Source organism: Anguilla rostrata, chromosome 16, assembly GCF_018555375.3.
Source record: "Anguilla rostrata isolate EN2019 chromosome 16, ASM1855537v3, whole genome shotgun sequence".
NCBI classification, from domain to species: Eukaryota; Metazoa; Chordata; class Actinopteri; order Anguilliformes; family Anguillidae; genus Anguilla; species Anguilla rostrata.
Genome location: NC_057948.1, coordinates 33,478,364 through 33,503,813, shown reverse-complemented (window position 1 = coordinate 33,503,813; position 25,450 = coordinate 33,478,364). Strand labels below are relative to the sequence as shown.

General features: G+C 50.3%; 1 protein-coding gene across 1 annotated transcript in view; it reads left to right on the top strand.

Moving 5' to 3' along the window:
* LOC135242644 (phosphatidylinositol 4-phosphate 3-kinase C2 domain-containing subunit alpha-like) overlaps window positions 1-25,450 on the top strand; it is a 40,061-nt gene that overhangs the window by 12,945 nt on the left and 1,666 nt on the right. Inside the window, exons 4-35 of the mRNA XM_064313798.1 lie at window positions 1,216-1,316; window positions 1,850-2,089; window positions 3,060-3,111; window positions 6,368-6,610; window positions 6,846-6,925; window positions 7,032-7,095; window positions 7,787-7,880; window positions 8,140-8,196; window positions 8,310-8,366; window positions 8,702-8,794; window positions 9,424-9,640; window positions 12,079-12,201; window positions 12,582-12,753; window positions 13,285-13,306; window positions 14,451-14,652; window positions 15,355-15,543; window positions 15,919-16,012; window positions 16,760-16,854; window positions 17,574-17,754; window positions 18,315-18,419; window positions 18,854-18,946; window positions 19,512-19,641; window positions 19,842-19,978; window positions 20,432-20,601; window positions 20,922-21,078; window positions 21,368-21,477; window positions 21,974-22,181; window positions 23,184-23,308; window positions 23,602-23,719; window positions 23,896-23,977; window positions 24,088-24,197; window positions 25,285-25,410. Coding sequence (XP_064169868.1) covers window positions 1,216-1,316; window positions 1,850-2,089; window positions 3,060-3,111; window positions 6,368-6,610; window positions 6,846-6,925; window positions 7,032-7,095; window positions 7,787-7,880; window positions 8,140-8,196; window positions 8,310-8,366; window positions 8,702-8,794; window positions 9,424-9,640; window positions 12,079-12,201; window positions 12,582-12,753; window positions 13,285-13,306; window positions 14,451-14,652; window positions 15,355-15,543; window positions 15,919-16,012; window positions 16,760-16,854; window positions 17,574-17,754; window positions 18,315-18,419; window positions 18,854-18,946; window positions 19,512-19,641; window positions 19,842-19,978; window positions 20,432-20,601; window positions 20,922-21,078; window positions 21,368-21,477; window positions 21,974-22,181; window positions 23,184-23,308; window positions 23,602-23,719; window positions 23,896-23,977; window positions 24,088-24,197; window positions 25,285-25,410 — 4,047 coding nt within the window. The remainder of the gene's footprint in view (window positions 1-1,215; window positions 1,317-1,849; window positions 2,090-3,059; window positions 3,112-6,367; window positions 6,611-6,845; window positions 6,926-7,031; window positions 7,096-7,786; window positions 7,881-8,139; window positions 8,197-8,309; window positions 8,367-8,701; window positions 8,795-9,423; window positions 9,641-12,078; window positions 12,202-12,581; window positions 12,754-13,284; window positions 13,307-14,450; window positions 14,653-15,354; window positions 15,544-15,918; window positions 16,013-16,759; window positions 16,855-17,573; window positions 17,755-18,314; window positions 18,420-18,853; window positions 18,947-19,511; window positions 19,642-19,841; window positions 19,979-20,431; window positions 20,602-20,921; window positions 21,079-21,367; window positions 21,478-21,973; window positions 22,182-23,183; window positions 23,309-23,601; window positions 23,720-23,895; window positions 23,978-24,087; window positions 24,198-25,284; window positions 25,411-25,450) is intronic.

Genomic DNA, 25,450 nt, shown 5'->3' with positions numbered 1-25,450 from the left:
AACCTGTGACCTTTAGGTTACAAGACCAGCTCCTTACCTGTTACATTTGCATTTATTTATTTAGCACATTAGCAGATGATACTACACTGTCTCAGAGGGGGACACACAGTCCCTTTACTCCAACGCTAACATACTATATGCAGGACTGTTCCTGAGCCACAATGACGTATGTTGCCCATCCTTTTCTCCTCTGTAGCCCCTGTGTCAGGCAGACGTGTGAAATGCTTTAACTCACTTAACACCCGGGCGGCGTGCAGGTCTACGTCACGCGCGGCGTTTCTGTTTTCCGTAAACGCGCGGTGGCCTCGTAGCGGCCCCGCGATGGGAGGCTCGCCGCTCCTGCTACGGGACGCAGCGCTGAGGGGCGTTATCGGCTGTGCTGCGTTCGAGCCGCGCCGCCGCGGTGCGCACGTCAGGTGGGCCCCGTATCGAAATGGAGCCTGGGAGGAAAAGCTGTCCTTAATTAATTAGCCGTCCAGCAGCCAAAGCCCCGTCTAAAAATACCCACAAGGCCGTTGTTCATAATTCAGCGGTGGTTCTTGGCCGGGAGACTGAGCTTTTGCCGCGATTGTGGCTGTGATGTCACTCGGGAATTCCGTGGGTTTTAATTCGAATTTCAACTGTTTTTTGGGTAACAAACATTTGGTGTGACCAATATATTGTTCTTTAATTTACTTACCCTGTTAATTCCAGCTTCAAAATGTATCTTGTATCTTTATAACATACACTTTTTGAAGTTACAAGTGTTCTGTTAACACCCCCCCCACCCCCACTGCCTCCCCCTTCCCCCCCACTGCTAGGAGCTGCCCAGATGTATTACTGGAAATCATCGCTGTGATGTCATCAGGTTCTGCGGCAGGATTAAGAACTCTCTGTCCTGAGGGGAAAATGTCACAGCTGCTTTCACTTCCTGTTTTTTTGGAGTAGCTTTTCCTCCCGGTGAAAAACCATTCCCAGAATTCTGTGTTCTGTGTTCCTGGTCCCTACCCCTGTCACCCATGAAGCACATCCCTCCCGTGGCACCTCTGTGTCATTTTTAAAGACAGACAGGTGTTATTGACCTTTCAGGTGTCAGGCAGTTTGGACGTAGATGGCTGAGATGGATGAATGACCTGTTCCTGTTGAAGTGTTATTGTGTCCCTGCGTGCTGCACATACATATGTGTTTGACCTCTGACCCCTGACCCCTGTGTTTGCCCCCCCCCTTGTTCTCCAGTGTGACGAGGGAAGTGGGCAGGCTGGATCTGTGCGGGACGTTGTGCAGGGTGGGGACACTCAAAACCAGGAGACCGTCGCCTTCTGTGAAGAAGTCGCAAGGTGAGTTGAGACCCGTGGCAGTGTACGTTCACACAGAACCACGCCCACTCTCCCACCCCCCCAGGTCAGTGATGTCATAGCTCATAGCAGTTTCCACTTCCTGTGGGAAGGACTGGTGCTCAGCCCTGTGACCTCTGACCCTACCCCGGTTGTCATAGCGCAGTTTGACTGTGCTTCGGTCACAGCTGCGCACAGGTTCTCTGTGCTGTGTAAACACAGGGCAGTATCCGGTCAGAGCACAGCGTGCACAGGGTCTTTAAAACGCCTCCTCCTGTCCAGTCACTGGCCGACTGGGAGCCTGCAGGTTGGCCTGTTGAGCTGCACATGAAGGGTCTTCCTCTGACTCCTGTCTGTGTGAACTGCGCTGGGATAGGAAGCAGCGGCTAACGTCACATGCTTTGGAGGAGAGCACACACTGTCTGCATTTTGGGTGCTGATAAATGTGACTGGGCCTTCCAAATTAGGGAAAAAGGGGGAGAAATCTTTTTTAAATGTCATTATCGGTGAAAAACGTTTGATTTTATCTGTTTCAGTCTGAGGTCTCGGTTTCCCCATGACGACCCAGCGACCAACCCGGGGTTCATCCTGAGCCCCGTCCTCTCTCAGAGGGGGGCGCACAGCGACAGCACAGGGGGGGTGAAGGTGTCCATCGAGATCTCCGAATCCCAGGAGCCCGTCACTTTCACCTGCGACGGTAAGACCCCCCCCCCCCCCCTTACCTGCGACATTAAGACCCCCCCTCTCACCTGTGACAGCAAGACCCCCTCTTACCTGTGACGATAAGACCCTGCCTCTCACATTACATTTACATTACAATTACTCAGCAGGCGCACTTGTCAATTAGTCAACAATTAGTATTGTAAACAAAAGTAAATACCCCTGCACAGCTGACCCATCTTGCCACAGCCCCACCAATGATGTTATTAATCAAAGAGAAAGAGGGTAGCTAAAGAGGCTCAGAGGAGCCATGGGTCTGTGTTACGGCCGGCTCGAAGGGCCACAACAAACAAAGTCCAAATGCACCAAAAACAGACAGAAACTGATCTACAAACACAAACATTTATTAATCTAAAACACAAACTAAAACAAACAAAAACCCACAAAGTTCACTAAATAGGAGAGTCTTCACAAAAACCTACCAAACACAAACCACACAAAAGAAACCCCAAAGATGATCTCCCCAGCCTCATACTGCAGGGCTTATATTGGGCCACAGGCAGGTGGAGGCAATCAAGCAATTAGGTATTGCCTCCAGCTGCACTACCCAGGCAAGCAGAGGCTGGGGACGTAACAGTCTGTCTGAAGAGGTGAGATTTCTGTCTGTTTCGGAAGGTGGGCAGGGCTTCTGCTGTTCCAGCTGCAGCTGGAAGCTCATTCCACCACTGGGTGGGTGGGTAGGTGAGGGGGGGGTTGCAGAATGCATTGTGGGCAGGTGGAGGGAGGAGCCAGGTGCCCGAGGCTGCAGAGTGGAGAGGCCTGGCTGGTGCGTCGGGCCTGAGGGTCTGTAGAAGGCATTGCAGAGCAGCACAGCAGGCCGGCCACAAGGCAGATGTGAGCGTGGGTCAGGAGCTTCTGGAAGGGTTTGCACATTTTTGGGAAACACGCTGTGTCCCGCACGCCCGGCACGTGGACGCAGGCCACCCCCATCCCCCCAACCCCCCCCCTCGCGCAGGTTTCAGGCTGAGGGGGGGCCCCTCACTCGCGTGTCCGGGACCCCATGGGCCCACTCCGCGCTCCCCTCAGAAGGAGCGGATTTTGGGCCGTGGCCAGGTTTGGGCCGTGGCCAGGCTGGGACGTAAGCGCGCTGCTTCCTGTTCCCCTGGCAGGAAGTGGGGCCGGCCCCCGCTGCCTCCAGCCTGATTACGCTGGTATGTGCGTCTCCCCTGGCCTTTCAAAACCAGGCCTGCAGACCTTAAAGAACACAGGATTTACCCCCTCCCTCCTGCCCCCCCTCCCCCGCATCGCTCTTGTGCAGTGACCCAGTTTGTCATGCTTAGATTGGGAGATTTGACAGGGAGGAATCCAAAGGGTGTACATCTATCTGAACCCCCCCCCATTGTATTCTGCTGTGATGCCGTGTTCTACCCCCCCCCCCCCCCCAACACCCCCCAGAGTGATGGGGGAGGGGGCTTCTACCCCTGCTTACATCATCAGCTTTAATCTAAGGAACAGGGGGGTCCTTCTGGGAGTTTGACTGGAGGCGAGCTGCCCTTCGCAGTTACGTCGTTCGTCCTCATCGTAGATGATTCCGTTTTCTTTAAGAAATTAGTCTGCTGCTCAGAGTTGGCTTCAGATTTGGGAAAAGATTTACTGTTCGTTTGTTTAAGCCCAGCCAAAGGCTTAACCGCATACGTTGAGGTATTAAATCTTGAAATGCCCTCACTTGAAAAATGCATAGAATGGGATTTTGACAGCTGGCCTGAGTTTATGATGGGAGGGGTGGGCGGGGGTTCGTGTTTGGTCAGAGGGTGACTCCCTCCTTCAGATCGCTGGCGACCTCTTTCTCTCTGTTCTATCTGTTCTCTCTGTTTTCTCTCTCTCTCTCTCTTTCCATCTCTCTCTCTCCTGTCCACCAGTAGAGGCTGGATAAAGCTCCTCTTTGTTTCCGGAGTTTTCCGTCCTTCCAGAGCGTCCTAAACCGCACTGTCCCGGGGGGTGAGGGGGGGGGGGGGTCGGGGGGGGGGTTGGTGGTGTGCTCCAACCTTATCTGATGGCTGATTGGGCGTCGAGCCTCCGGCATGTCACTCTGGGGCTAGTTTAGGCACGGTGTTGTTTCCACGGTAACGTACCCCACCTTGGAAAATTGCCTATGTTTCTTCATTCTTCGTACTGAACTGTAAACCCCCAGGTTCAGGCTCCTGCTGGCTGCCAAGCAGTGCGTGTGTGCTTTGGGTCATGGCAGTGGGGGGGAAAAAACATTAATATACATGGAAAAAAAGCCTCTCTGATGCTAACAGACCTTTGCTGCAGCTTCGCAAACACCTCTACTTCAGCATCCTACAGAGGAAAACCTGTTTCTTCATTATCTCACCAAGGGGGGGGGGGGAGGGGCGTGCATGAGGTATGTTTAATCACACTGAATGGAACAGCCCAAAAACTGTACATCCTGGCCCCCCAGCCCCAGGCACGAGGCCCATTCCAGGACTGGGTGGGGTAACATCTGCTGTTTTGAAGGCTGGTCTGCGTTGTGTGTCGGTATTCAATACGGACTGGAGGGGCAGACCCCGCACTGGCACTGGTGGACGAAACAGACCGCTTTCAAGTTGTTTGCTTTTGTGTCAGAAAAAAAGGACATTCCTACACGAAAAGGAAAGCAGGAAAGAATGTAATCTCTCCTTCTCCCCCAATCTGCTTCCCCCTCTCCCCCCCCCCCCTCACGTACCCAGGACTTTCATGAGCCTTGTGTGGGTCATGATCAGCAGGTGGCATCGCTCTCCTCAAGGCTGCGGGCGAACCAGAGTTGATGCTCCTCCCCGGCGCAGCCCATGCCCCGCCCCCCCAAACCCTGACAAACCTATCACAGACATACCCTCCCATGACCTCTGGAGTGATAGAACAATAGGATTGACTTTGTTACTGGAAGTACATCTTCAGTTCTCTCATGATAATGTAACGGAACAGCATACCATACATGGAAAAACTTCACACTGCCCACAATGCACTGCATCTACAGACACATTCCGGAGACCTGGGCAAGGCAGAAGGAGGGATGTGGAGGGACGTGTTGGGAGAAAGTTTCCTTTTGTCTTTCAGCAGTTATATTAGCCAAACCAATGAGTGTTTGGAAAGACGATATGAACAGTGAACCAGCTCTTCTGTGACTCCTCTCCTTCCTTGCTGAGCTGTCCTGCTTTGTGTGGATGCTTCTGTCCTGCTGTAATACAGTTCTGTGTGAGTGTGTGAGTGTGTGTGTGGGTGTGTGTGTGTGCGCGTGTATTCAACCTCGCTTTGCAAGGAGTTCTGGGAATTTCTGGAAACTGACACCCTCACCCCTCCACCCAGTACATAGTTTCCCATTTTTTTGTTTTAGAAAACAAATATACAGGGAGGCACACAGAACGATTTCAGCTCACAGCACTGAGCCTGTCTGCCTTCACTCATAGACCTTATTTCATCTCTCGCTGGATGCTCTACAGCCCTTTACATGGGCCCCGCTCGCACTGTAGCCTTTCTCAGGCTGCTCCTCAGGCCTGTTGGCTCAGTCATACTGCACACTGGACATGTAGCCTGTGAAACAGTACCTGTATGACTGGGGTCAGGTGTACCTGTATGACTGGGGTGTGGGGTGTACCTGTATGACTGGGGTCAGGTGTACCTGTATGACGGGGGTGTGGGGTGTACCTGTATGACTGGGGTCAGGTTTACCTGTATGACTGGAATGGGGTGCACCTGTATGACTGGGGTCAGGTGTACCTGTATGACTGGGGTGGGGTATACCTGTATGACTGGGGTGGGGTGTACCTGTATGACTGGGGTCAGGTGTACCTGTATGACTGGGGTCAGGTTTACCTGTATGACTAGGGTGGGGGTGTGCCTGTATGACTGGGGTCAGGTGTACCTGTATGACTAGGGTGGGGGTGTACCTGTATGACTGGGGTCAAGTGTACCTGTATGTCTGGGGTGTGGGGTGTACCTGTATGACTGGGGTGTGGGGTGTACCTGTATGACTGGGGTGTGGGGTGTACCTGTATGACTGGGGTGTGGGGTGTACCTGTATGTCTGGGGTGTGGGGTGTACCTGTATGTCTGGGGTGTGGGGTGTACCTGTATGACTGGGCTGGGGTGTACCTGTATGACTGGGGTCAGGTGTACCTGTATGACTAGGGTGGGGGTTTACCTGTATGACTGGGGTGTGGGGTGTGCCTGTATGACTGGGGTGTGGGGTATACCTGTATGACTGGGCTGGGGTGTACCTGTATGACTGGGGTGTGGGGTATGTGCCTGTATGACTGGGGGTCAGGTGTACCTGTATGACTGGGGTGTGTGGTGTACCTGTTTGACTGGGGTGGGGTATACCTGTATGACTGGGGTCAGGTTTACCTGTATGACTAGGGTGGGGGTGTGACTGTATGTCTGGGGTGTGGGGTATGTGCCTGTATGACTGGGGTGTGGGGTATGTGCCTGTATGACTCTGTGTACCTGTATGGATCAGGGTGTTTTCATGAGTGTGGTTCTCCTCTCAGTCAGCACAGCCTGGGCTGTCATGAGCACGTGCAGAACTGCAGGAAGTGGGAGACTGAGATCAAGCTGCAGCTACTGAGCAGGAGCGCGATCCGCAAGGACCTGGCACGCACGGTCAGTTCCTCCTGCTCCTCCTCCTACTCCTCCTTCCTCATCCTCCTCCTTCCTCATCCTCTTTCCTTCTCTTGCCTCATCCTCCTTCCTCATTCTCCTCATTCTCCTTTCTCATCATCCTTCCTCATCTCCGTCCTCCTCCTCCTTATCCTCCTTCCCCATCCTCCACTGAGCATGCTCCCTGTAACCACTAGTGTTTGAGGTGTTCCGTCTTTTTTTTCATACCCTCACGTAGGCTGAGGATGACTCCTCCCCTATCGACCTGGAGAAGCACCTGGACCAGGTGGAGAGGCCTTTCAAAGAGACCGTGACCAGGTAGGGTCCCCGCCCGGTCAGTCACAGCACAGGTGCAGTGTTCTCGGACTGCAGGGGGATTCAGGGGTCTGACTTCCTGTTCCTGTTTCTGTGCTGTGTTTCGCAGGCAGGGCCTGGTCAGCCTGTTGGAGGGCTACCACAAGCAGGTCAACGCCTGCCTGCAGAACGAGGTGGGTTTTTACAGCACGGGGTGGTTTCCATGGTGACCGAGCAAAACGGACTGTAGACCGTCTCATGGGCCAAAAAACTTGGGTTTTTCATCCAAGCAAATCCTGATATTTGTCATTTGGATTGTGGACAACAGGAGGATAAAATTACTTGTTCTAATTTTCCAGAACCACCCTAACCAACAAAATCTACATGTTTTGTGGCCTGACAGTTTTTTATATGATCGCTTTTATACGATCTGTTTTGGTAATCTTCAGATTGAAAGCCTTCCCAATAGGCTGTATGGTTTAAATGAAATGAAAGAATCATTCAGGAATTAATTTGCAGCTTGACCCAGTGGCTCTTTCTCACAAGTGCTTTGACATATTTTGCCGTAAAAATCATCCAGCCCTACCCAGGCCAAAACCCAAATCTGTTTCACATTTTGAAGAGCTCTAAAGTAGGCAAATGCTTGCCGTCAGTAGATCTGTCGTGATGAGATGGAGGAATTCTACTTCCCTGCTTTTAAATGGACATTAAGAGTAATGATCCCTCAGAAATCAAATTTAATACACCTGTGTTTTATATGGTAACAGAAATGCAGTTCAGTATATTTAATAACTTTTCTGCCCCTGAAACCTCCTAAGCATTGCCTCAGTAATGAAAGTGCTGATGTGTGGGTCGTGGGTGAGTGACGGTGAGCGCCCCCTGCAGGACACGCAGTATCGCACGGTGGATCGCGTGATCCACGCCGCGAAGAGCCTGTGCAGCCTGCTGGACGAGGTGGAGACGCCCGCCATCACCCCAGGTCGGTGAGAGAGGTCCGACAGCCGCCGCAGGTCGGCGGGTACCGCAGCCCCCCACAGGTGAGTCTGAGCAGGGCTTACCTGTACAGCCACGCCCCCGCAGGTGAGTCTGAGCAGGGCTTACCTGTACAGCCACGCCCCCACAGGTGAGTCTGAGCAGGGCTTACCTGTACAGCCACGCCCCCGCAGGTGAGTCTGAGCAGGGCTTACCTGTACAGCCACGCCCCCACAGGTGAGTCTGAGCAGGGCTTACCTGTACAGCCACGCCCCCGCAGGTGAGTCTGAGCAGGGCTTACCTGTACAGCCACGCCCCCACAGGTGAGTCTGAGCAGAGCTTACCTGTACAGCCACGCCCCCACAGGTGAGTCTGAGCAGAGCTTACCTGTACAGCCACGCCCCCAGGTGAGTCTGAGCAGACCTTACCTGTACAGCCACGCCCCCGCAGGTGAGTCTGAGCAGGGCTTACCTGTACAGCCACGCCCCCACAGGTGAGTCTGAGCAGAGCTTACCTGTACTGCCACGCCCCCGCAGGTGAGTCTGCGCAGGGCTTACCTGGTTTACCTGGCTTACCTGTACAGCCACACAGGTCCTGTCCTTGAGTTTCAGGCAGTACTTCAGGCACATTTCACTCAAGTAATAATCACACACAGGGCAGTGGATCCATCATCCGTGGCTTCCGTTTGTACACAATGACACGCCCTCCAATTCAGTATCCAGTCTGTCTTAGCCAAAGTAACAATCAAGAAGAGAGCACAAGTCTGTGATCTGAGTGACAAAGCTAGCTTGGCCGGGGAGAGGGGGGGTGGGTAATCCTGAGGATCAGTGAGAACTCTTTTATTATACATGCTAATGACAGGGAGCTTTCCTCTCTCTCTCTCTCAGGTTTCCTCACAATCTTCCGGTGCTTCAACAAATGGTAAGCACTCGCGCTTTTATTCTGAAAAATGTTTTACGTTGCAGTGCTTTGAGGGAGGGAGTCATCACAAGGTTTCCTTTTGACAGAAGTTTCTTAAGGCAAAGATTTTTTTTTTTTGGCTCACCAGATAATCAGCTCTGTGTTCTTAGCATTGCAAGCTACAGCCAAAAGCCAAAACACTCCAATGGACGTGTCTTTTGAAAATGTGATGAAACTCACTTTTGATGAGTGTTGATTATTCCTGTTTTATGTGCAAGAAATTAAAGACACTGTTTAATTCAACTCAGTAATTCAGTTCAATTCAATTTGGGCAATTGTGGATAACGGTGTCTGCTTAGGATCTGATAATAATGCGATGAATGTGGTGTGATGTAAATAATGTGATGGGATGTGTATGATGTGATGTAAGTAATGTGATGTATATGATGTGAAGTGAATGGGATGTGATATAACTAATGTGATGTACGTGATGTGATGTGAATGGGATGTATAGGATGTGATGTATATAATGTGATGTGAATGGGATGTATAGGATGTGATGTGTATGTGATGTGAATGGGATGTATATGATTTGCTGAATGCAATGTGATGTAATTAATGGGATGTATATGATGTGTGAATGACCCCAGGTAACCCCAGCCCTGTGGAGGACGCGCTGGCTGAGCTCACCTCCGCACTGTACCAGCTGGTGAAGCTCTTCCTGCGCACCTTCTGCCCCGTCACTACCCAGCATGCCGAGCGGGAGCCAGGCGAGGGCGGCGCCAGCAGGGAGGCCTCGGGCACCACGGAGCACCTGCAGTTCACGCTGTTCGCTGTGCACGGCATCACAAATGCCTGGGTCAGCAGGTACAGCGCCCCCTGCTGGACGCCGCACATACTGCCACAGGGCATGGGGCTCAGCAGGAACCCTGGTCCTGGAGAGCTGCAGGGCCGCTGGTTTCTGTTCTCATTCAGCTCTTAATTGGCTGGTTAAAGCAGCTGGCTACGCAGTTATCACACCTCACCTGCTTTCTTGGGTACGAATTGGCTGTGGAGTTTGAGGCTGTGGGCCCTGTGGCTCTCCAGGACCACAGCTGCGGTGGGTGTAGTGGGTCAGAAGCTGGTCTTATAACATAAAGGTCACAGGTTCGATTCCTGGGTAGGACACTGTCGTTGTACCCTTGAGCAGGGTACTTAACCTGCATTGCGTCTGTATATACCCAGCTGTATAAATGATGCAGTGTAAATGCTGTGTAAAAGTTGTGAAAGTGGCTCTGGATAAGAGCGTCTGCTAAATGCCTGTGATGTGACAGCTGGGCACCGTTGGCAAGCAGCAGAAGCGCATTCGATTTACAGAAGAGATTTTGAGGGACTGTGAGATTTTATTTTAATTTATTCGTTTTTTTTTTTCGTTTTTATTGGCTGACTTGCTCTGCGTCCGTTGCGGCGCGGCGGCGTGTAACCGATGAGCTAATCGAGTGTTTGTGTGCTGACGGGACGCCGGGGCGCTGCCCAAATATCGATCGGCGGCCACGTCCCGGGCGAGATTACCGCAGCGAAACGGCGCCTCTGCCCCTCCCCGCGGCTCCCGCCAGCTGAAGTCATCCCGCTCAGCAGTAACTGATTAAATGCGTGGCGCTCTTTAAATCAAACAGCATTGTTTTACAGCGTGCGGGTTAACTGCTAATGTTTTCAATTCGCCGCGTCAACTTTACAAAGCAGATGTTAATGTTGTTTCACCCTGTGCTGTAAAGGGTGCCCTAAACATTAAGAGCTGTTTTTTTTTTCTCTTGGTAATATCGGAGAGCATTACTCCGAGTGATGTGTGATTTGTAAGCTGAAGGTTTGGAGCCTCACTGACTGGCTGTCCTGCTGCTAAACCCGCAGTGGAGACGCGCTCTCTGTCTGTCTGTCCGTCCGTCCGTCCTTCTTTCCTTCTTCTGCCGGTTTATCGGTCAGCGTTCCGGGCCGGAATATGTTAGGAATGTTGGGAGGGGTCTGCATTTGGGGCGGGGTCAGAGGAACAAGCAGGGCGCTGGGGGGGTGGGGGGGGGGGGTCTATCGTGGCACCGCCTGTCTTCCATTTTGGGAAGCAAGCGCACAACGCAGATCCGCGCTGCCACGTCCCCCTGCCAGCTGCCCGGACGGGGACCTGCCTCCCGGATCCGGGCCCCACTGATCCCGAACCGGACCCGCTGATCCCGAACCGGACCCGCTGATCCCGGACCGGGCCCTGGTTTTAAAATCCGCACAAAAGCGTCTTATTCAACCACAGCCTGGCGGGCGCCAGCGATGCTATTTTTAAACGTGTGACGGAGAGTTCCCCCGTGACCCGTTAGTGGGGGGTTTCCAGAAGTGGGCGGTAACGGGGTCGCCCCCCCCCCCCCCCCCCCCCCCCCCCGTGCGCTAACCTCTCATGTGCCTGATGCGCGCCTGGAAGCTTTATAGCTAAGCGACCCCACATGAGCCCTCCGTCCATCCCGGGGATCTGAGGTCTCCCGTGGGCGGATTCCTCATGCCCCACCAGCGATGACATCACACCCTCTGCTCTCTCTCTCTCTCTCTCTCTCTCTCTCCCTTTCTCACTCTCTCTCACGCTCTCTCAATCTCTCACTCCCCCTCTCTCACTCTCTCTGTCTCTCTCTCACTTACTCTCTCTGTCTCTCTCTCTCTCCCTTTCTCTCTCAATCTCTCACTCCCCCTCTCTCACTTACTCTCTCTGTCTCTCTCTCCCTTTCTCTCTCTCTCGCTCACTTTCATCATCTCTCTCACTCTCCCTTTTTCTCTCTCTGCCTTTCAATTTCAGTTTGCTTTATTGGCAGGACCACTGTAGTCATATTGCCAAAGCAACACAAACAATACGCAGAAACATGTAAACCACATTTGCAGCATTATTAATAAGGATAATAATAACAGTAATAACATTCTCTCTGTCCGTTTGCCTTTATTTCTTTATTTCGTTTATTTAAAAGTATTAGCAGTTTTTAATCGTTCAGAGCAGCCTGACACACCATATAAATGTGAGTTCAGTGTGGAATGGGCACTGTGTCAAAATGGTCAGACAGACAATGGCAGTTGTAAGACACAAAGCGAAACAGTAAAAGAAATTTAAAAAAGTTGGCATGGATGAATTTACCATCTCTCTCTCTCTCTGCTCTCCATCACATGGTTATCCTCCTCTTCATTTATAACAGAAGCAAGATATATAACTCTACATTTCTCCTTGCAGCTACTGTGTAAATATTTAAACATGTATAAATATTGAAGATAAAAAGCAACTTTGTGTTGTTTTGTGTCTGTTTCAGCTATGAGAAGTACTACCTGATGTGTGCCCTCACGCACAACGGAAGGAACCTGTTCAAACCGATCCAGTCCAAGAAAGTGGGGGCGTACAAGAGCTTCTTCTACCACGTCAAGTGGGATGAGCTGTGCGTCTTTTACTTTCATAATCAGACCGTTTGCGCGTGTGTGGATCAGACCTGGGTCAAATACGCATTTGTTTCGGATTCAAATACTTTTCTGTGCTCTACTGATCTTGCCTGGTGTAATTGAGCCTGCCAATATGACCAGAAGGCGGGGTTTGCACTTTTTGAGAGTATTTCATTGGTTCTAATACACCAGACAAGATCAGTAAAGCATAGAAAAGTATTTGAATCCAAAGAAAATACGTATTTGACCCAGGCCTGGTGTGGATCATCTGGAGATGGGTCTCTTCCTGTCCCGTGTCACGTGGTTCACAGAGTAACAGCAGCGATTCGCTCAGAGATTCACGCTGTGCCTCCTCATTGGCCCGTGTCTGTGCCTGCAGGATCCAGTTCCCGGTGGCGGTGGCCCTCCTGCCGCTGGAGGCCGTTCTGAGCCTGTCGCTGTACGGGGTCCTGAACCAGAACGCCGGCGGCTCGCCCGACCCCAGCAAGCAGCGCAAACCGCCGGAGCTCCTGGGAAGGGTGGCCACGCCCCTCTTCGACTTCCGAGGGTACGCATGCTTTTAGAGCTGAGCTACGTTCAAACTTCAGGGGGTGTGCCAACAGGGTTCTGTTTCAGGGTTCTGTAGAGGGTTCTGGGTTACTGTTCTTTGTCAGGGTTCTGTAGAGTGTTTTGGGGTTCTGTTTTGGGGTTCTGTAGAGTGTTCTTGGGTCAGTGTTCTGTTCTGTTTTGGGGTCTGTATGGGGTTCTGGGTCAGTGTTCTGTTTTGGGGTCTGTATGGGGTTCTGGGTCAGTGTTCTGTTTTGGGGTCTGTATGGGGTTCTGGGTCACTGTTCTGTTTTGGGGTTCTGTTCAGGGTTCTGGGTCACTGTTCTTTTCTAGGGTTCTGTAGAGGGTTCTGGGTCACTGTTCTTTTTCTGGGTTCTGTAGAGGGTTCTGGGTCACTATTCTTTTTCTGGGTTCTGTTCAGGGTTCTGGGTCACTGTTCTGTTTTGGGGTTCTGTTCAGGGTTCTGGGTCACTGTTCTGTTTTGGGGTTCTGTTCAGGGTTCTGGGTCACTGTTCTTATTGTGTGTTTCGTTTCAGGGTTCTGCTGGGTCAGTGTCTGGTTTGGTTCTGTCAGGGCCTGGGTAGCTGTTACCTAGGTGTTCGCATTCAGGTCTGGATCCGCATGTTCCCAGCTGACTAGCCTTAATGCTCTTCCTTTCCCTAATACACCTGGGCTTACGGGGTCTCTACGACCCAGAGCTAGAACCATCCTTTTTGAAAGGTTGGATCCTGATGTTCTTACACATAGAACTTAGCTAATGTTCTTTACACACTAGAGCTTAGCTTACATGTTCTTTACACACTAGAGCTTAGCTACATGTTCTTTACACACTAGAGCTTAGCTTACATGCTCTCTACACGCTACAGAGCTTAGTTTACATGCTCTTTACACACTAGAGCTTAGCTTACATGTTCTTTACACACTAGAGCTTAGCTTACATGTTCTTTACACACTAGAGCTTAGCTTACATGTTCTTTACACACTAGAGCTTAGCTTACATGTTCTTTACACGCTACAGAGCTTAGCTTACATGTTCTTTACACACTAGAGCTTAGCTTACATGCTCTTTAAACACTACAGAACTTAGCCTAAATGCTCTTTACACGCTACAGAGCTTAGCTTACATGCTCTTTACACGCTACAGAGCTTAGCTTACATGCTCTTTACACACTACAGAGCTTAGTCGATATGTTCTTTACACTCTACAGAGCTTAGCCTACATGCTGTTTACACATGATTTATGCAACTGTGTATTTTGTCACCACTAAGTCATATTTTATCCCTGATAATAAGTAGCAAACTTGCTGCCCTTTGTGCCAAATTGAGAGATATGGACAAAGTGTGAAGGTTAAGCACATAGACCTCCGTCTTTGTATGTAGCTAAGCTAGACCTTGTAGAAAAGTGTAACCAGGAGCAGAAGTGAGTATGAAGATTTGCCACATTAAGGTAGAAAGCAGTCTTATGTGGCCACAGTGTGGCTAGTTTTGATTTTCACTTTAAAATGAGCAACCCGTTGTGGCCAAATGAAAGGTGAACTGACTTAACTGTAAAATAAACAACTTCAGTTGATCAGTTGAGTGCTGATTAGCAGTGAAAACCTGGATACCCTGCAACTGCCCGAGGGCCAGAATGAATACCCCTGATGCAGAGGACAGGGCCAGAAAGCCATCCTCATTTCTTCAGGTTGCCATATGAGCTGAGAATCCCCCCCTTTGAGGGGAGATAAAATGACCCCCCCCGCCCGCCCCGCCCCCTCGCAGGTGGATTTCCCGAGTTCGGCGGTGAACATCCTGTATGTGGGCCCCCAGCCCGCCAGCTTACCTGACCCCCAGGCCCTGGAGCCCCTCGAACCCGACCTGGAGAAACGTCTGGAGAAACTGTGCAACAAGGCCTCCACACTTGGGTACGCCCCCCCCAAAAAAAAAATAAATAAATGAATATCACACCGTGCAACACCCCTGTTACAGTTCACCAGTAGCAACCCTAATCGCCCCAAATTCATTCTGAAATTGAAATCTGGGAGGTTCCAGAGTAGTGATAAGCGTGAGGGAGATGGAACAGATTTAAAGTTTTGAAGTTTGAAGTTTACCGCTCACAGACGCTTGGCGCCAGTTCCTATAGGAATTCCACAGCAGGAGACAAACTCCAGCAGCGGTCCTTGGCCTGTGAGAAGCCTGAAGCCTGTCTCTTCAGAGCAGAGCTTTTACATTTATGATCATTCATTAAGTGGATGCTTTTAGTCCAGTGTGACTGACAGGGCAGGTATTACATTTATGATCATTCATTAAGTGGATGCTTTTAGTCCAGTGTGACTAACAGGGATGTTATTATGATCATGCTTATGCATTAAGTGGATGCTTTCATTTCAGCATGACTGAGAGGTCTGTTATGGTTGTATTGCTGTCCTTCTCTCCCAGGGTTAGGGGTCTGTTTGCAGCCTTAACACACCAGTCAAGGAGGCTGTTTCCTCCACATGCACATATTTAGATTATATTTTACCGGTCTTTATTTTATGGAGTTTCCGTGTCTGTATTACGGACCACAGGGAGGAAGTGGTTTTTCTGTGGCCTGTCTGCACTACATTACCCAGCATGCTTTTCCCCAGGCTGACCCGAGCCGACCGGCTGCTCCTGTGGGACAAGCGGCTGCACTGTCGGGCCTACGTGCGCAGCCTGCCAAAGGTCCTCGCTAGCGCCCCCAGCTGGGACTGGGGCAGCATGGCGGAGATCCGCGCCCTCCTCCACCACTGGCCCGCCCTCTTGCCCGTGTCCGCCCTGGAGCTGCTCGAATCCAAGTGCGTTAAAGCTTCAGACACATGAACAGCGCAGCCTATGGGAAACAGCTCAATATACACCTTATTCAGCTTCAGTTGTGTAATAGGATTGCTTGTGGTGGTAGAGGTAACCATAGCAATAATAGCAGTAGTTTTTCGTTGTGGTAGAGGTAATCATAGCAATAATAGTAATAGTTTTAGTTGAAATAGCACAAAAATACCACATTAGTCCCACAAAATGTTTAAATGCTTTATCACAGCATAACACATGTAGGTAGTACAGGGGCCCAGCATGCAGTGTGTGTGAGGTGTGCAGGGTTCGGATACAGGCCGACGCCCTGATGCACGGGGGGGGGGGGGCGGAGTCTAGTCACCTGAGCTGTCCGTCTCCCGCAGGTTTGCAGACTCGCAGGTGAGGGGCGTGGCTGTGGGCTGGATCCAGGGCTGCAGTGACGACGAACTGACGGACTACCTGCCTCAGCTGGTGCAGGTAAACTACACTGCCATCGTACTGCACTGTGTTAGAGTTCTGCAGGGGGTCAGTCTGCATTACACTGCATTAGAGTCCTGCAGGGTCAGTCTGCCTGCACTGTGTTACAGTCCTGCAGGGTCAGTCTGCATTACATCACTAAGTTCTGCAGGGATCCATGGTTAGTCCGCAGGGTCAGTCTGCTGCACTGTTTACTCCTGCAGGTCAGTCTGCTTACACGCTTAAGTCTGCAGTGCGTCAGTCTGCACTGCGTTAGAGTTCTGCAGTGTGTCAGTCTGCACTGCGTTAGAGTCCTGCAGGGGGTCAGTCTGCACTGCACTGTGTTACAGTCCTGCAGGGGGTCAGTCTGCATTACACTGCATTAGAGTTCTGCAGTGTGTCAGTCTGCACTGCACTGTGTTACAGTCCTGCAGGGGGTCAGTCTGCATTACAATGCACTAGGTTAGAGTTCTGCAGTGTATCAGTCTGCACTGCGTTATGGACCTGCAGGGGGTCAGTCTGTACTGCACTGTATCCAGTGTTCCTTTTCCAGACTGCTGCAAATGACACAGTGAGGCTCGCTGCTTCGACTTTTCTACACCAGTTATAATTTAATGTGTAAAATATAATGCAGTGTCTGCCAAGCACAGTGTGCAGAGTAGTGTGTCTCTTACCATGCCTGCTGTGGTCTGCTGTCCACCTGTACCTGCAGCAGAACAGGTGTTCCTCTGATACCTGGGGGGGTAAATCTTTTTTTTTTTCCCGCAGGCACTGAAGTTTGAGTGCCACCTGAAGAATGCCTTAGTGATGTTCCTGCTGTCACGAGCGCGAGGGAACATCAACGTAGCGCATTCCCTTTACTGGTGAGTCTCCCAATACCAACTCAACAGCACGTTAGCACGTTAGCCAAGTGACTACACGCAACTATGTTCACTAACTAACACACAACTATGTTCTCTAACTAACAAACAGCTGAAACGAAATTAAGAAAAGGGTACGCTTTTCTGAAACGCGACGAGTAGAAGTCCACAACAACGCTAACAGATGCGCGCTGCATTAGCATAGCATTAGCACGTTAGCACTAGCATCGGGGTGGCAGTGTAGCACGTTTAGGGAACGTGGCTCTGAGGTCGTGGACGTGGGTTTGTTTCCCAGCCCAGTTTCTGCTATTGTACGGTATGCACTTATCGTACGTCGCTTTGGATAAAAGCGTCTGCTAAATAAATGTAACGTTAATGTAAGGTACCCTTGAGCAAAGTACTGAACTGCATAAATGTTATATAAATGTTAAAACGGAGTGCATGTTAAAACAATGTAACCTGTGCTAGTGCTATCTGTGCCTAAGTCCCTCTGGATAAGAGCGTGTGCTATAAATGCTGTAAATGAATGTTATCCTGTACAAATTAGTCTGTGCAGCCCAGCCGTAGTTATCAGAACGTGTGTTTGCTGAACGAGCCTTCTATCAGAGTTTGGCCTGGTGGTGTAGCTTATGTATGTCATGTGGTCCACGCTGAAGGTGTACCAGCCCTTGGGAACAGAGGTGCTTTTGTTGCTAACCCTGCCCCCCCCCTGCCCCCCCCAGGCTGCTCCGGGACGCCATGCAGGACCCGTGCTATGGCCCCCGCTATGAGAGCGTGCTGGGGGCGTTGCTGTGCCTGTGTGGGGCGGGGCTGAGGGCGGAGCTCGATAAGCAGACGCGGCTGGTGCAGCTGCTGGGGGCGTTGGCTGACAAAGTGCGACAGGCCGGCAGCTCCACGAGACAGGTGAGTGACAGGTGATAGACTGATGATGGACAGGTGAGAGACTGGTGAGTGACAGGTGAGAGACTGGTGAGGGACTGGTGATAGACAGGTGAGTGACTGGTGAGGGACAGGTGAGGGACTGGTGATAGACAGGTGAGGGACAGGTGAGTGACATTTGATAAATAGGTGAGTGACAGGTGAGCAACAGGTGATAGAGAGGTGTGTGACAGGTGAGGGACTGGTGAGGGACAGGTGAAGGATAGATGAGTGACAGGTGAGAGACAAGTGATTGACAAGTGAGGGGAACTGAACACTCACCTGTAAACATTTACCTGTGCACCACACACATCTGTACAAACCCTGAGCTGAGTATTTATTTTGTGGTTGAACACCCCTACCTATGCTATATTTAAGACTACACCCTTAAATCCTGTACCTACTATAGAGCTTAATGTTATATTTATGTAATGACCCCGATTATCAGTTGTGACACTGCTTATTAGTGTGTGGATGACGCTCAGGTATGTGTGAGTTGTTGAATCTCAGTGCTCAGGTTTACCTGTGTCTTCCCCCTCTCTCAGGCTGTGCTGCAGGAGGGCTTGGGGGGTGTTCAGTCTTTCTTCCAGAAGCACTCCTGTGGCCTCCCTCTCAGCCCTGGGCTGGTGGTCCGGGACCTCAACGTCAAGGTGAGCCAGGGAGCCGCTGGAAATGCAGGTCTTACCTGCAGGGCAGGGAGGCCCTACCTGTCTGTAAACGAGAGAGACTCTTGAGCTGCGCTCTTTATCTGAGTCTGAATGTTTGTAAGAGTGACTCTCATTGGGCTCTTTATCTGAGTCTGAATGTTTGTAAGAGTGACTCTCATTGGGCTCTTTATCTGAGTCTGAATGTTTGTAAGAGTGACTCTCATTGGGCTGTTTATCTGAGTCTGAACGTTTGTAAGAGTGACTCTCATTGGGCTCTTTATCTGAGTCTGAATGTTTGTAAGAGTGACTCTCATTGGGCTCTTTATCTGAGTCTGAATGTTTGTAAGAGTGACTCTCGTTGGGCTCTTTTTTGGGGGTCTGAACGTTTGTGAGAGTGACCCTGGTGTTGAGCTCATTTTTTGGGTTTGCGATCGTAGGCCTGCTCCTTCTTCAGCTCCAACGCCGTCCCGCTGAAGATCGCCATGGTCAACGCTGACCCCCTTGGGGAAGAGGTCAACGTCATGTTTAAGGTTAATGCCCATGGGCATCCTGCAGTCCTGCACTACTGAAATCTACAGTCCACTACACATAACGCTAAAGCATCACAAACTAGCACATTACATTCACAAGAGAAACGTTTTACATCTGCATTGAAAAATGAAAATACAGAACCCAAATAAATTTATGAAAAATGAGGTTGGACTAGAAATAATGTATAAATAAAACCATTAGTTAGAAATTTATCTTTTGCAAAAATAAACATGTTTTATTAAATCTGGGCTCCTCGTCAACCTTTTTATATCCCATTTAAGTTTCCATCAATCTGCTTGATTTTTTTATGAGCAGAGTAATCTCGTGTTCAGAGCAGAAACTTTTTCATTGTCCTACACGCTCCCTCTGGTGGCTGTGATACACAATTACACCTTAGTTTTCCATGTGAAATTCACCCTCATAGTTCAGCCCTGCATGAGATCCTTTTCCATCATTTATATTTCATCACCATTATTTGTATATCTCCACCAATGCCGATTTGTTTTGAAGGGCACATGGGTGGAGTTTATAAATGAGTGGGCGTGTCTGGGGTGTGATTGACAGGTAGGCGAGGACCTGAGGCAGGACATGCTGGCTGTGCAGATGGTCCGGATCATGGACCGGGTCTGGCTGCAGGAGGGCCTGGACCTGCGCATCGTCAACTTCAGGTGCATCTCCACGGGCAAGGACAAAGGTAGGCCCTTCACTCACCTGTTCTGTTCAGGTAGCGCTTGTGCTGAGCACCTGAGCCAGGTGCAGCTTGCATCAGGTCTCTGTGTGAGGCAGTGTTCAGGATTCATAGGTCAGCACTGGCTCAATGTGTTCAGTAGTAGGCATCAGTGGATACGTCACAGACCAGGTGGCAATGTGTGGCCTCTGTGTCGCCCCCTGCAGGCATGGTGGAGCTGGTGCCAGCCTCTGAGACCCTGCGCAAGATCCAGGTGGAGTACGGGGTCACGGGGTCGTTTAAGGACAAGCCCCTGGCTGAGTGGTTGAGGAAGTACAACCCCACTGAGGATGAGTATGAGAAGGTGAGGGGGGCAATGCAGAGGGGCCATATGATCAATTTTCATGTCCTCATCCCTACTACTCTAAAAAGCTACTCTAGATATAATTGCTTACCAGCTAACATGGTAGCCGGTGCTGCTAGCTGTGAAATGTGTTGATTAGCCATAATAATAGCTCAACCTATGGTGATGGATTTCCTCAGTATACTGAAGTAGAACTCCAGTAAAACAGCAGCCTCCGGTCGCTTGCTGCTGGGCATGTCAGGACACAGGTCCTGAAAAAAAAAAAAAAACATGGTAACCATGGTTACACATATAATGAGCAACGTAACAGATTTCCATCACTCCTGTGAAGATAAATGTCATCTTTGTAATTATTACCGTCATTATGACGGGCGTCCCTCGCTCCTGTCTCCCTGCCCCTCCCCCCTTCCCAAACCCCCTGCTCCTCCACCCCCTGCCACCTCCCCCCCGCAGGCCTCAGAGAACTTCATCTACTCGTGCGCAGGCTGCTGCGTGGCCACCTACGTGCTGGGCATCGGTGACCGCCACAACGACAACATCATGCTCCGGTCCAGCGGGCACGTCTTCCACATCGACTTCGGCAAGTTCCTCGGGCACGCCCAGATGTTTGGCAGCTTTAAAAGGTAGGAGAGGCCCAGTCGCTGTTCATTAGTGGTGATTAGTGTCTCTGTGGACACTAACCTCAGGCCAATGAAACCCTGGCAGCAGGCTCAAATGTTTTACATCTCTCCCTGAACACCTTATGCCTCTTGGCCAGCGCCTCTTTGAAAAACACAGTTCTATCTCAGTGGATAATAAAAAAAATGAGACCTGAACTTTCTGTGGCTTTTAATCTGTTTACATTTTTAAAATCAGTTTGTCCCTATTATGTGAATGTGAGAGTTGATGTTTGGTGTCGTTTGAAAGTGATCGTAGCCACACCCCTTTCTGCTCTCGCTCTCAGAGACCGCGCCCCCTTCGTGCTGACCTCAGACATGGCGTACGTCATCAACGGCGGCGAGAGACCCACCAGCCGCTTCCAGCTGTTCATAGACCTGTGCTGTCAGGCCTACAACCTGATCCGCAAACACACAGGCCTCTTCCTCAGCCTGCTCTCCCTGGTAATGCTGGGTAATCTCACCCTGCTCTCCCTGGTAATGCTGGGTAATCTCACCCTGCTCTCCCTGGTAATGCTGGGTAATCTCACCCTGCTCTCCCTGGTAATGCTGAAACTAGAACCATAGTGAAATAAGCCCTTTTATTTTATTCTATTTTATTTTTGTGATCCATATGCTGCTATTACCTTGATGTTTGGTTGAACGTTGTTGAAGTTTAAAGGCAAGGGTTAGTCGAATCCAACCCAGCTTCAGTGCTTAGCGCGCTCTCATTGGGTGTGTGTTTGACTGACAGATGACATCATCGGGCTTGCCGGAGCTGGCGGGGCCTCAGGATCTGAAGTACGTGCACGATGCCCTCCAGCCCGAGAGCAGTGACGCAGAGGCCACCATCTTCTTCACGAGGTACTGCGGTAGACAGGGAGGCTGCGCAGTATAGCGCAGGGCTTATAACTCAGAGGCTGCAGGTTCATATCCGGGTGGGGGCACAGCCACTGCACCCTTGTGCAAAGTACTGTACTGAACATTAATTGCTTCAGTAAATATTCAGCTGTACAAGTGATTTTTAATAGAATATATTAGAATATAATCTCTGTAAGGTCATTTGCTGATTGCGTAAATAGAAATAGACAAAGAGAGAGACTGACAGTTATGTGTTTTTGGTTCATTTAACAATCGTGTGATGGCTATGCTTCACACATGACCTACACCTGTATTCATAAAACATCTCAGAGTAGGAGTGCTGATCTATGATCAGATTTCCACTGATCATATCCTGACCGTATCCATTATGAGCTACAATGCTATACTGTTCCCAGATCAGCGCTGTTAGAGCCCTAGAGTGGCCAGAGCCTAGGCCTGCTGTTGATTGGTTGTGCGCTCTCCCCCCTTTCTGTCCCAGGTTGATCGAGTCCAGTCTCGGCAGCGTCGCCACGAAGTTTAACTTCTTCATCCACAACCTGGCCCAGATGCGCTTCTCCGGCCTGGCCTCCAGCGACGAGCCCCTCCTGTCCTTCTCCCCCAGGACCTACACCCTCAAGCAGGACGGCCGCATCCGCGACGCCTCCATCTTCACCTTCCAGAAGAGATACAGCCCCGAGAAGCACTACGTGAGGCCTGCGGCTATGCTAATGCTAACTGCAGATCCCACGCTGCCGGAGTGCTGATACTGGCTTAGCCCCAAAGCTAATGCTAACTTCAGAGCTCATACGCCTCTACTTTACTGGTCCTGATTTAGCCTAAGTGCTAATGCTAACTTCATATCCCACACACCTTCAGTGCACTGATGCTGGCTTAGCCACAATGCTAATGCTAACTTCAGGTTCCACACTGCCAGTGCACTGGCTTAGCCACAATGCTAATGCTTACTCCTGATTCTACACCTCCTGTGTAGTTAGCCACAGTGCTAATACTAACTAAAGATCCCACACACCTCCAGTGTACTGCTACTGGCTTAGCCACAATGCTAAAGCTAACTCCAGATCCTATACCTCCAGTTTGCTGATACTGGCTTAGCCACAATGCTAAAGCTCACTTCAGATCCTACACCTCCAGTTTGCTGATACTGGCTTAGCCACAGTGCTAATGCTAACTGCAGATCCCGCACTTCTCCAGTGCACTGATACTGGCTTAGCCGCAATGCTAATGCTAACTTTAGTGCCTGCACACCTCCACTTTACTGGGCCTGGTTTAGCCTCAGCGCTAATGCTAAGTCCAAATCCACATACCTCCAGTGTACTGATACTGGCTTAGCCATAATGCTAATGCTAATCCCTGATCCCACATGTCCAGTGTACTGATACTGACTTAGCCACAGTGCTAATGCTCACTTCAGGGCCCACACCTCCAGTTTAGTGGAAACATAGCCGCAATGATAATTAGTCATTAATATTTTTCTTCCAAAAAGAAGAGGGGCAGCAGACATGTTTTGTTGGTGATGATTACGTCCGCACAGCCTGATGAAGTCTTTGCATGAAATGTGTTGCTGACGGCAGCAATTATGCTTCTTGTGTGTGCATGTATCCCCAGAACTCCAAAGCATCTCATAAGTGATGTGTGTGTGTGTGTATGCAGAGCGTATGAATACCTTCTCTTTTGTGCGTCCCTCATAGACGTACGTGGTGAAGATGCACAGGGAGGGCCAGAGCGAGGCCCAGTTTGTCTCCCGCACTTTCGACGAGTTCCAGGAGCTCCACAGCAAGCTGAGCGTCCTCTTTCCCCTGTGGAAACTTCCTGGGTATGGTGTTTGGGGGGGGGGGGGGGGTTAGGGTTATGGTGCTTGGAGGGGGAGGGGTGGAGCGATGTATCAGTGTTCCCCTGGTCTTCATCCCAGAAAGTCTCTCTCTTTACTGCCTCTGTAAAGGGAGATTAGACAGTTTGGGAGCTTCCTGCAATCTGATTGGTTCTCCCAAGGGCCATCAGAAGTACTAGATGACAATCTTGTTAGCATATGCCTAGAATAACACTCCAGTTAGATCAAGGCCACAGCCATTTGTTTTAGGTAACCCCTCCCCCGATCTCCACACACAGATTTCCAAACAAAATGGTGCTGGGCAGGACTCACGTTAAGGACGTAGCAGCCAAGAGGAAGGTGGAGCTCAACAACTACATCCACAACCTGCTGAGGAGCTCCACGGACGTGACCCAGGTAGATTGACAGCCCTCCCTGCTCAGGGCGGGGCTTATTTTTACCTGTGTTTATATTACCCACTGCTTTGAATGCTCCGTGGAAATGGAGCGCCTTGTGTTACGGTAATATAATGCAGGGTAGCAACAGGATCCACATTAATAAAGTTCCACCTTGTTGGTGCGTTCCTTCCGCAGTGTGATCTGGTGTACACATTCTTCCATCCGATTGGCAAAGATGACAAAGCCGAAGGGCTTGAGGGCGTGTCCAAACCTCCAGGTGCGCACTCAAAAGCGGCTCTGTCTCAAAAGCATAAGCACTGTGCAATAAATTGTTACGGTATGTTGCTGTATGCCGTGGTGATTGACAGCTGGGCGTTTCTCCTACAGAGGCTCCTCCCATCAGCCCCACGGCAGGGAGGGTGGAGGGGGAGGTAAAGCTGTCCGTGTCCTACAGGAACAGCACCCTCTTCATCATGGTCATGCACATTAAGGGCCTGGTGAGCACAGCCTGAAACGCCATACGCCTATCTCACCAAATGCCTGAAGCACACCTGTCTCACTCCGTACATCAAACACACCTGTCTCACTCCAGACATCAAACACACCTGTCTCACTCCATACATCAAACACACCTGTCTCACTCCATACATCAAACACACCTCAAACACACCTGTCTCATTCCATACATCAAACACACCTGTCTCACTCCATACATCAAACAGACCTGTCTCATTCCATACATCAAACACACCTCAAACAGACCTGTCTCACTCCATACATCAAACACACCTCAAACACACTGTCTCATTCCATACATCAAACACACCTGTCTCACTGCATACATCAAACAGACCTGTCTCACTCCATACATCAAACACACCTCAAACAGACCTGTCTCACTCCAGACATCAAACACACCTGTCTCACTCCGTACATCAAACACACCTGTCTCATTCCATACATCAAACACACCTGTCTCACTCCATACATCAAACACACCTGTCTCACTCCATACATCAAACACACCTGTCTCACTCCAGACATCAAACACACCTGTCTCATTCCAGACATCAAACACACCTGTCTCACTGCATACATCAAACAGACCTGTCTCACTCCATACATCAGACACACCCGTCTCACTCCAGACATCAAACACACCTGTCTCACTCCAGACATCAACACACTGTTCATTCCAGACATCAAACACACCTGTCTACTGCATACATCAAACAGACCTGTCTCCACTCCATACATCAGAACACCTCAAACAACCTGTCTCACTCCAGACACAAAACACCTCAAACCAACTGTCTCATCCAGACATCAAACACACCTGTCTCACTCCATACATCAAACACACCTGTCTCACTCCTTACATCAAACACACCTGTCTCACTCCTTACATCAAACATACCTGTCTCACTCCATACATCAAACGCACCAAATATAAATATATATAAACTGCAAATTTCTACATTACAGTGAGATGGGCTTACAAATGCAATTAAACATAAAGAATTGAGACAAAAACTGTTCTAAAGTGAATAATCTTACAGGACATTCTTTCCCTCCCTCTCACAGGTAGCGGATGATGGAATGGACCCTAACCCCTACGTTAAAACCTACTTGCTTCCAGACCCCCAGAAAAACTCCAAACGCAAAACGAAGATCTCCAGGAAGACACGCAACCCCACCTTTAATGAAATGGTGAGCTGTTGTGTCTGCGGTCCACTGTGATTCACATCAT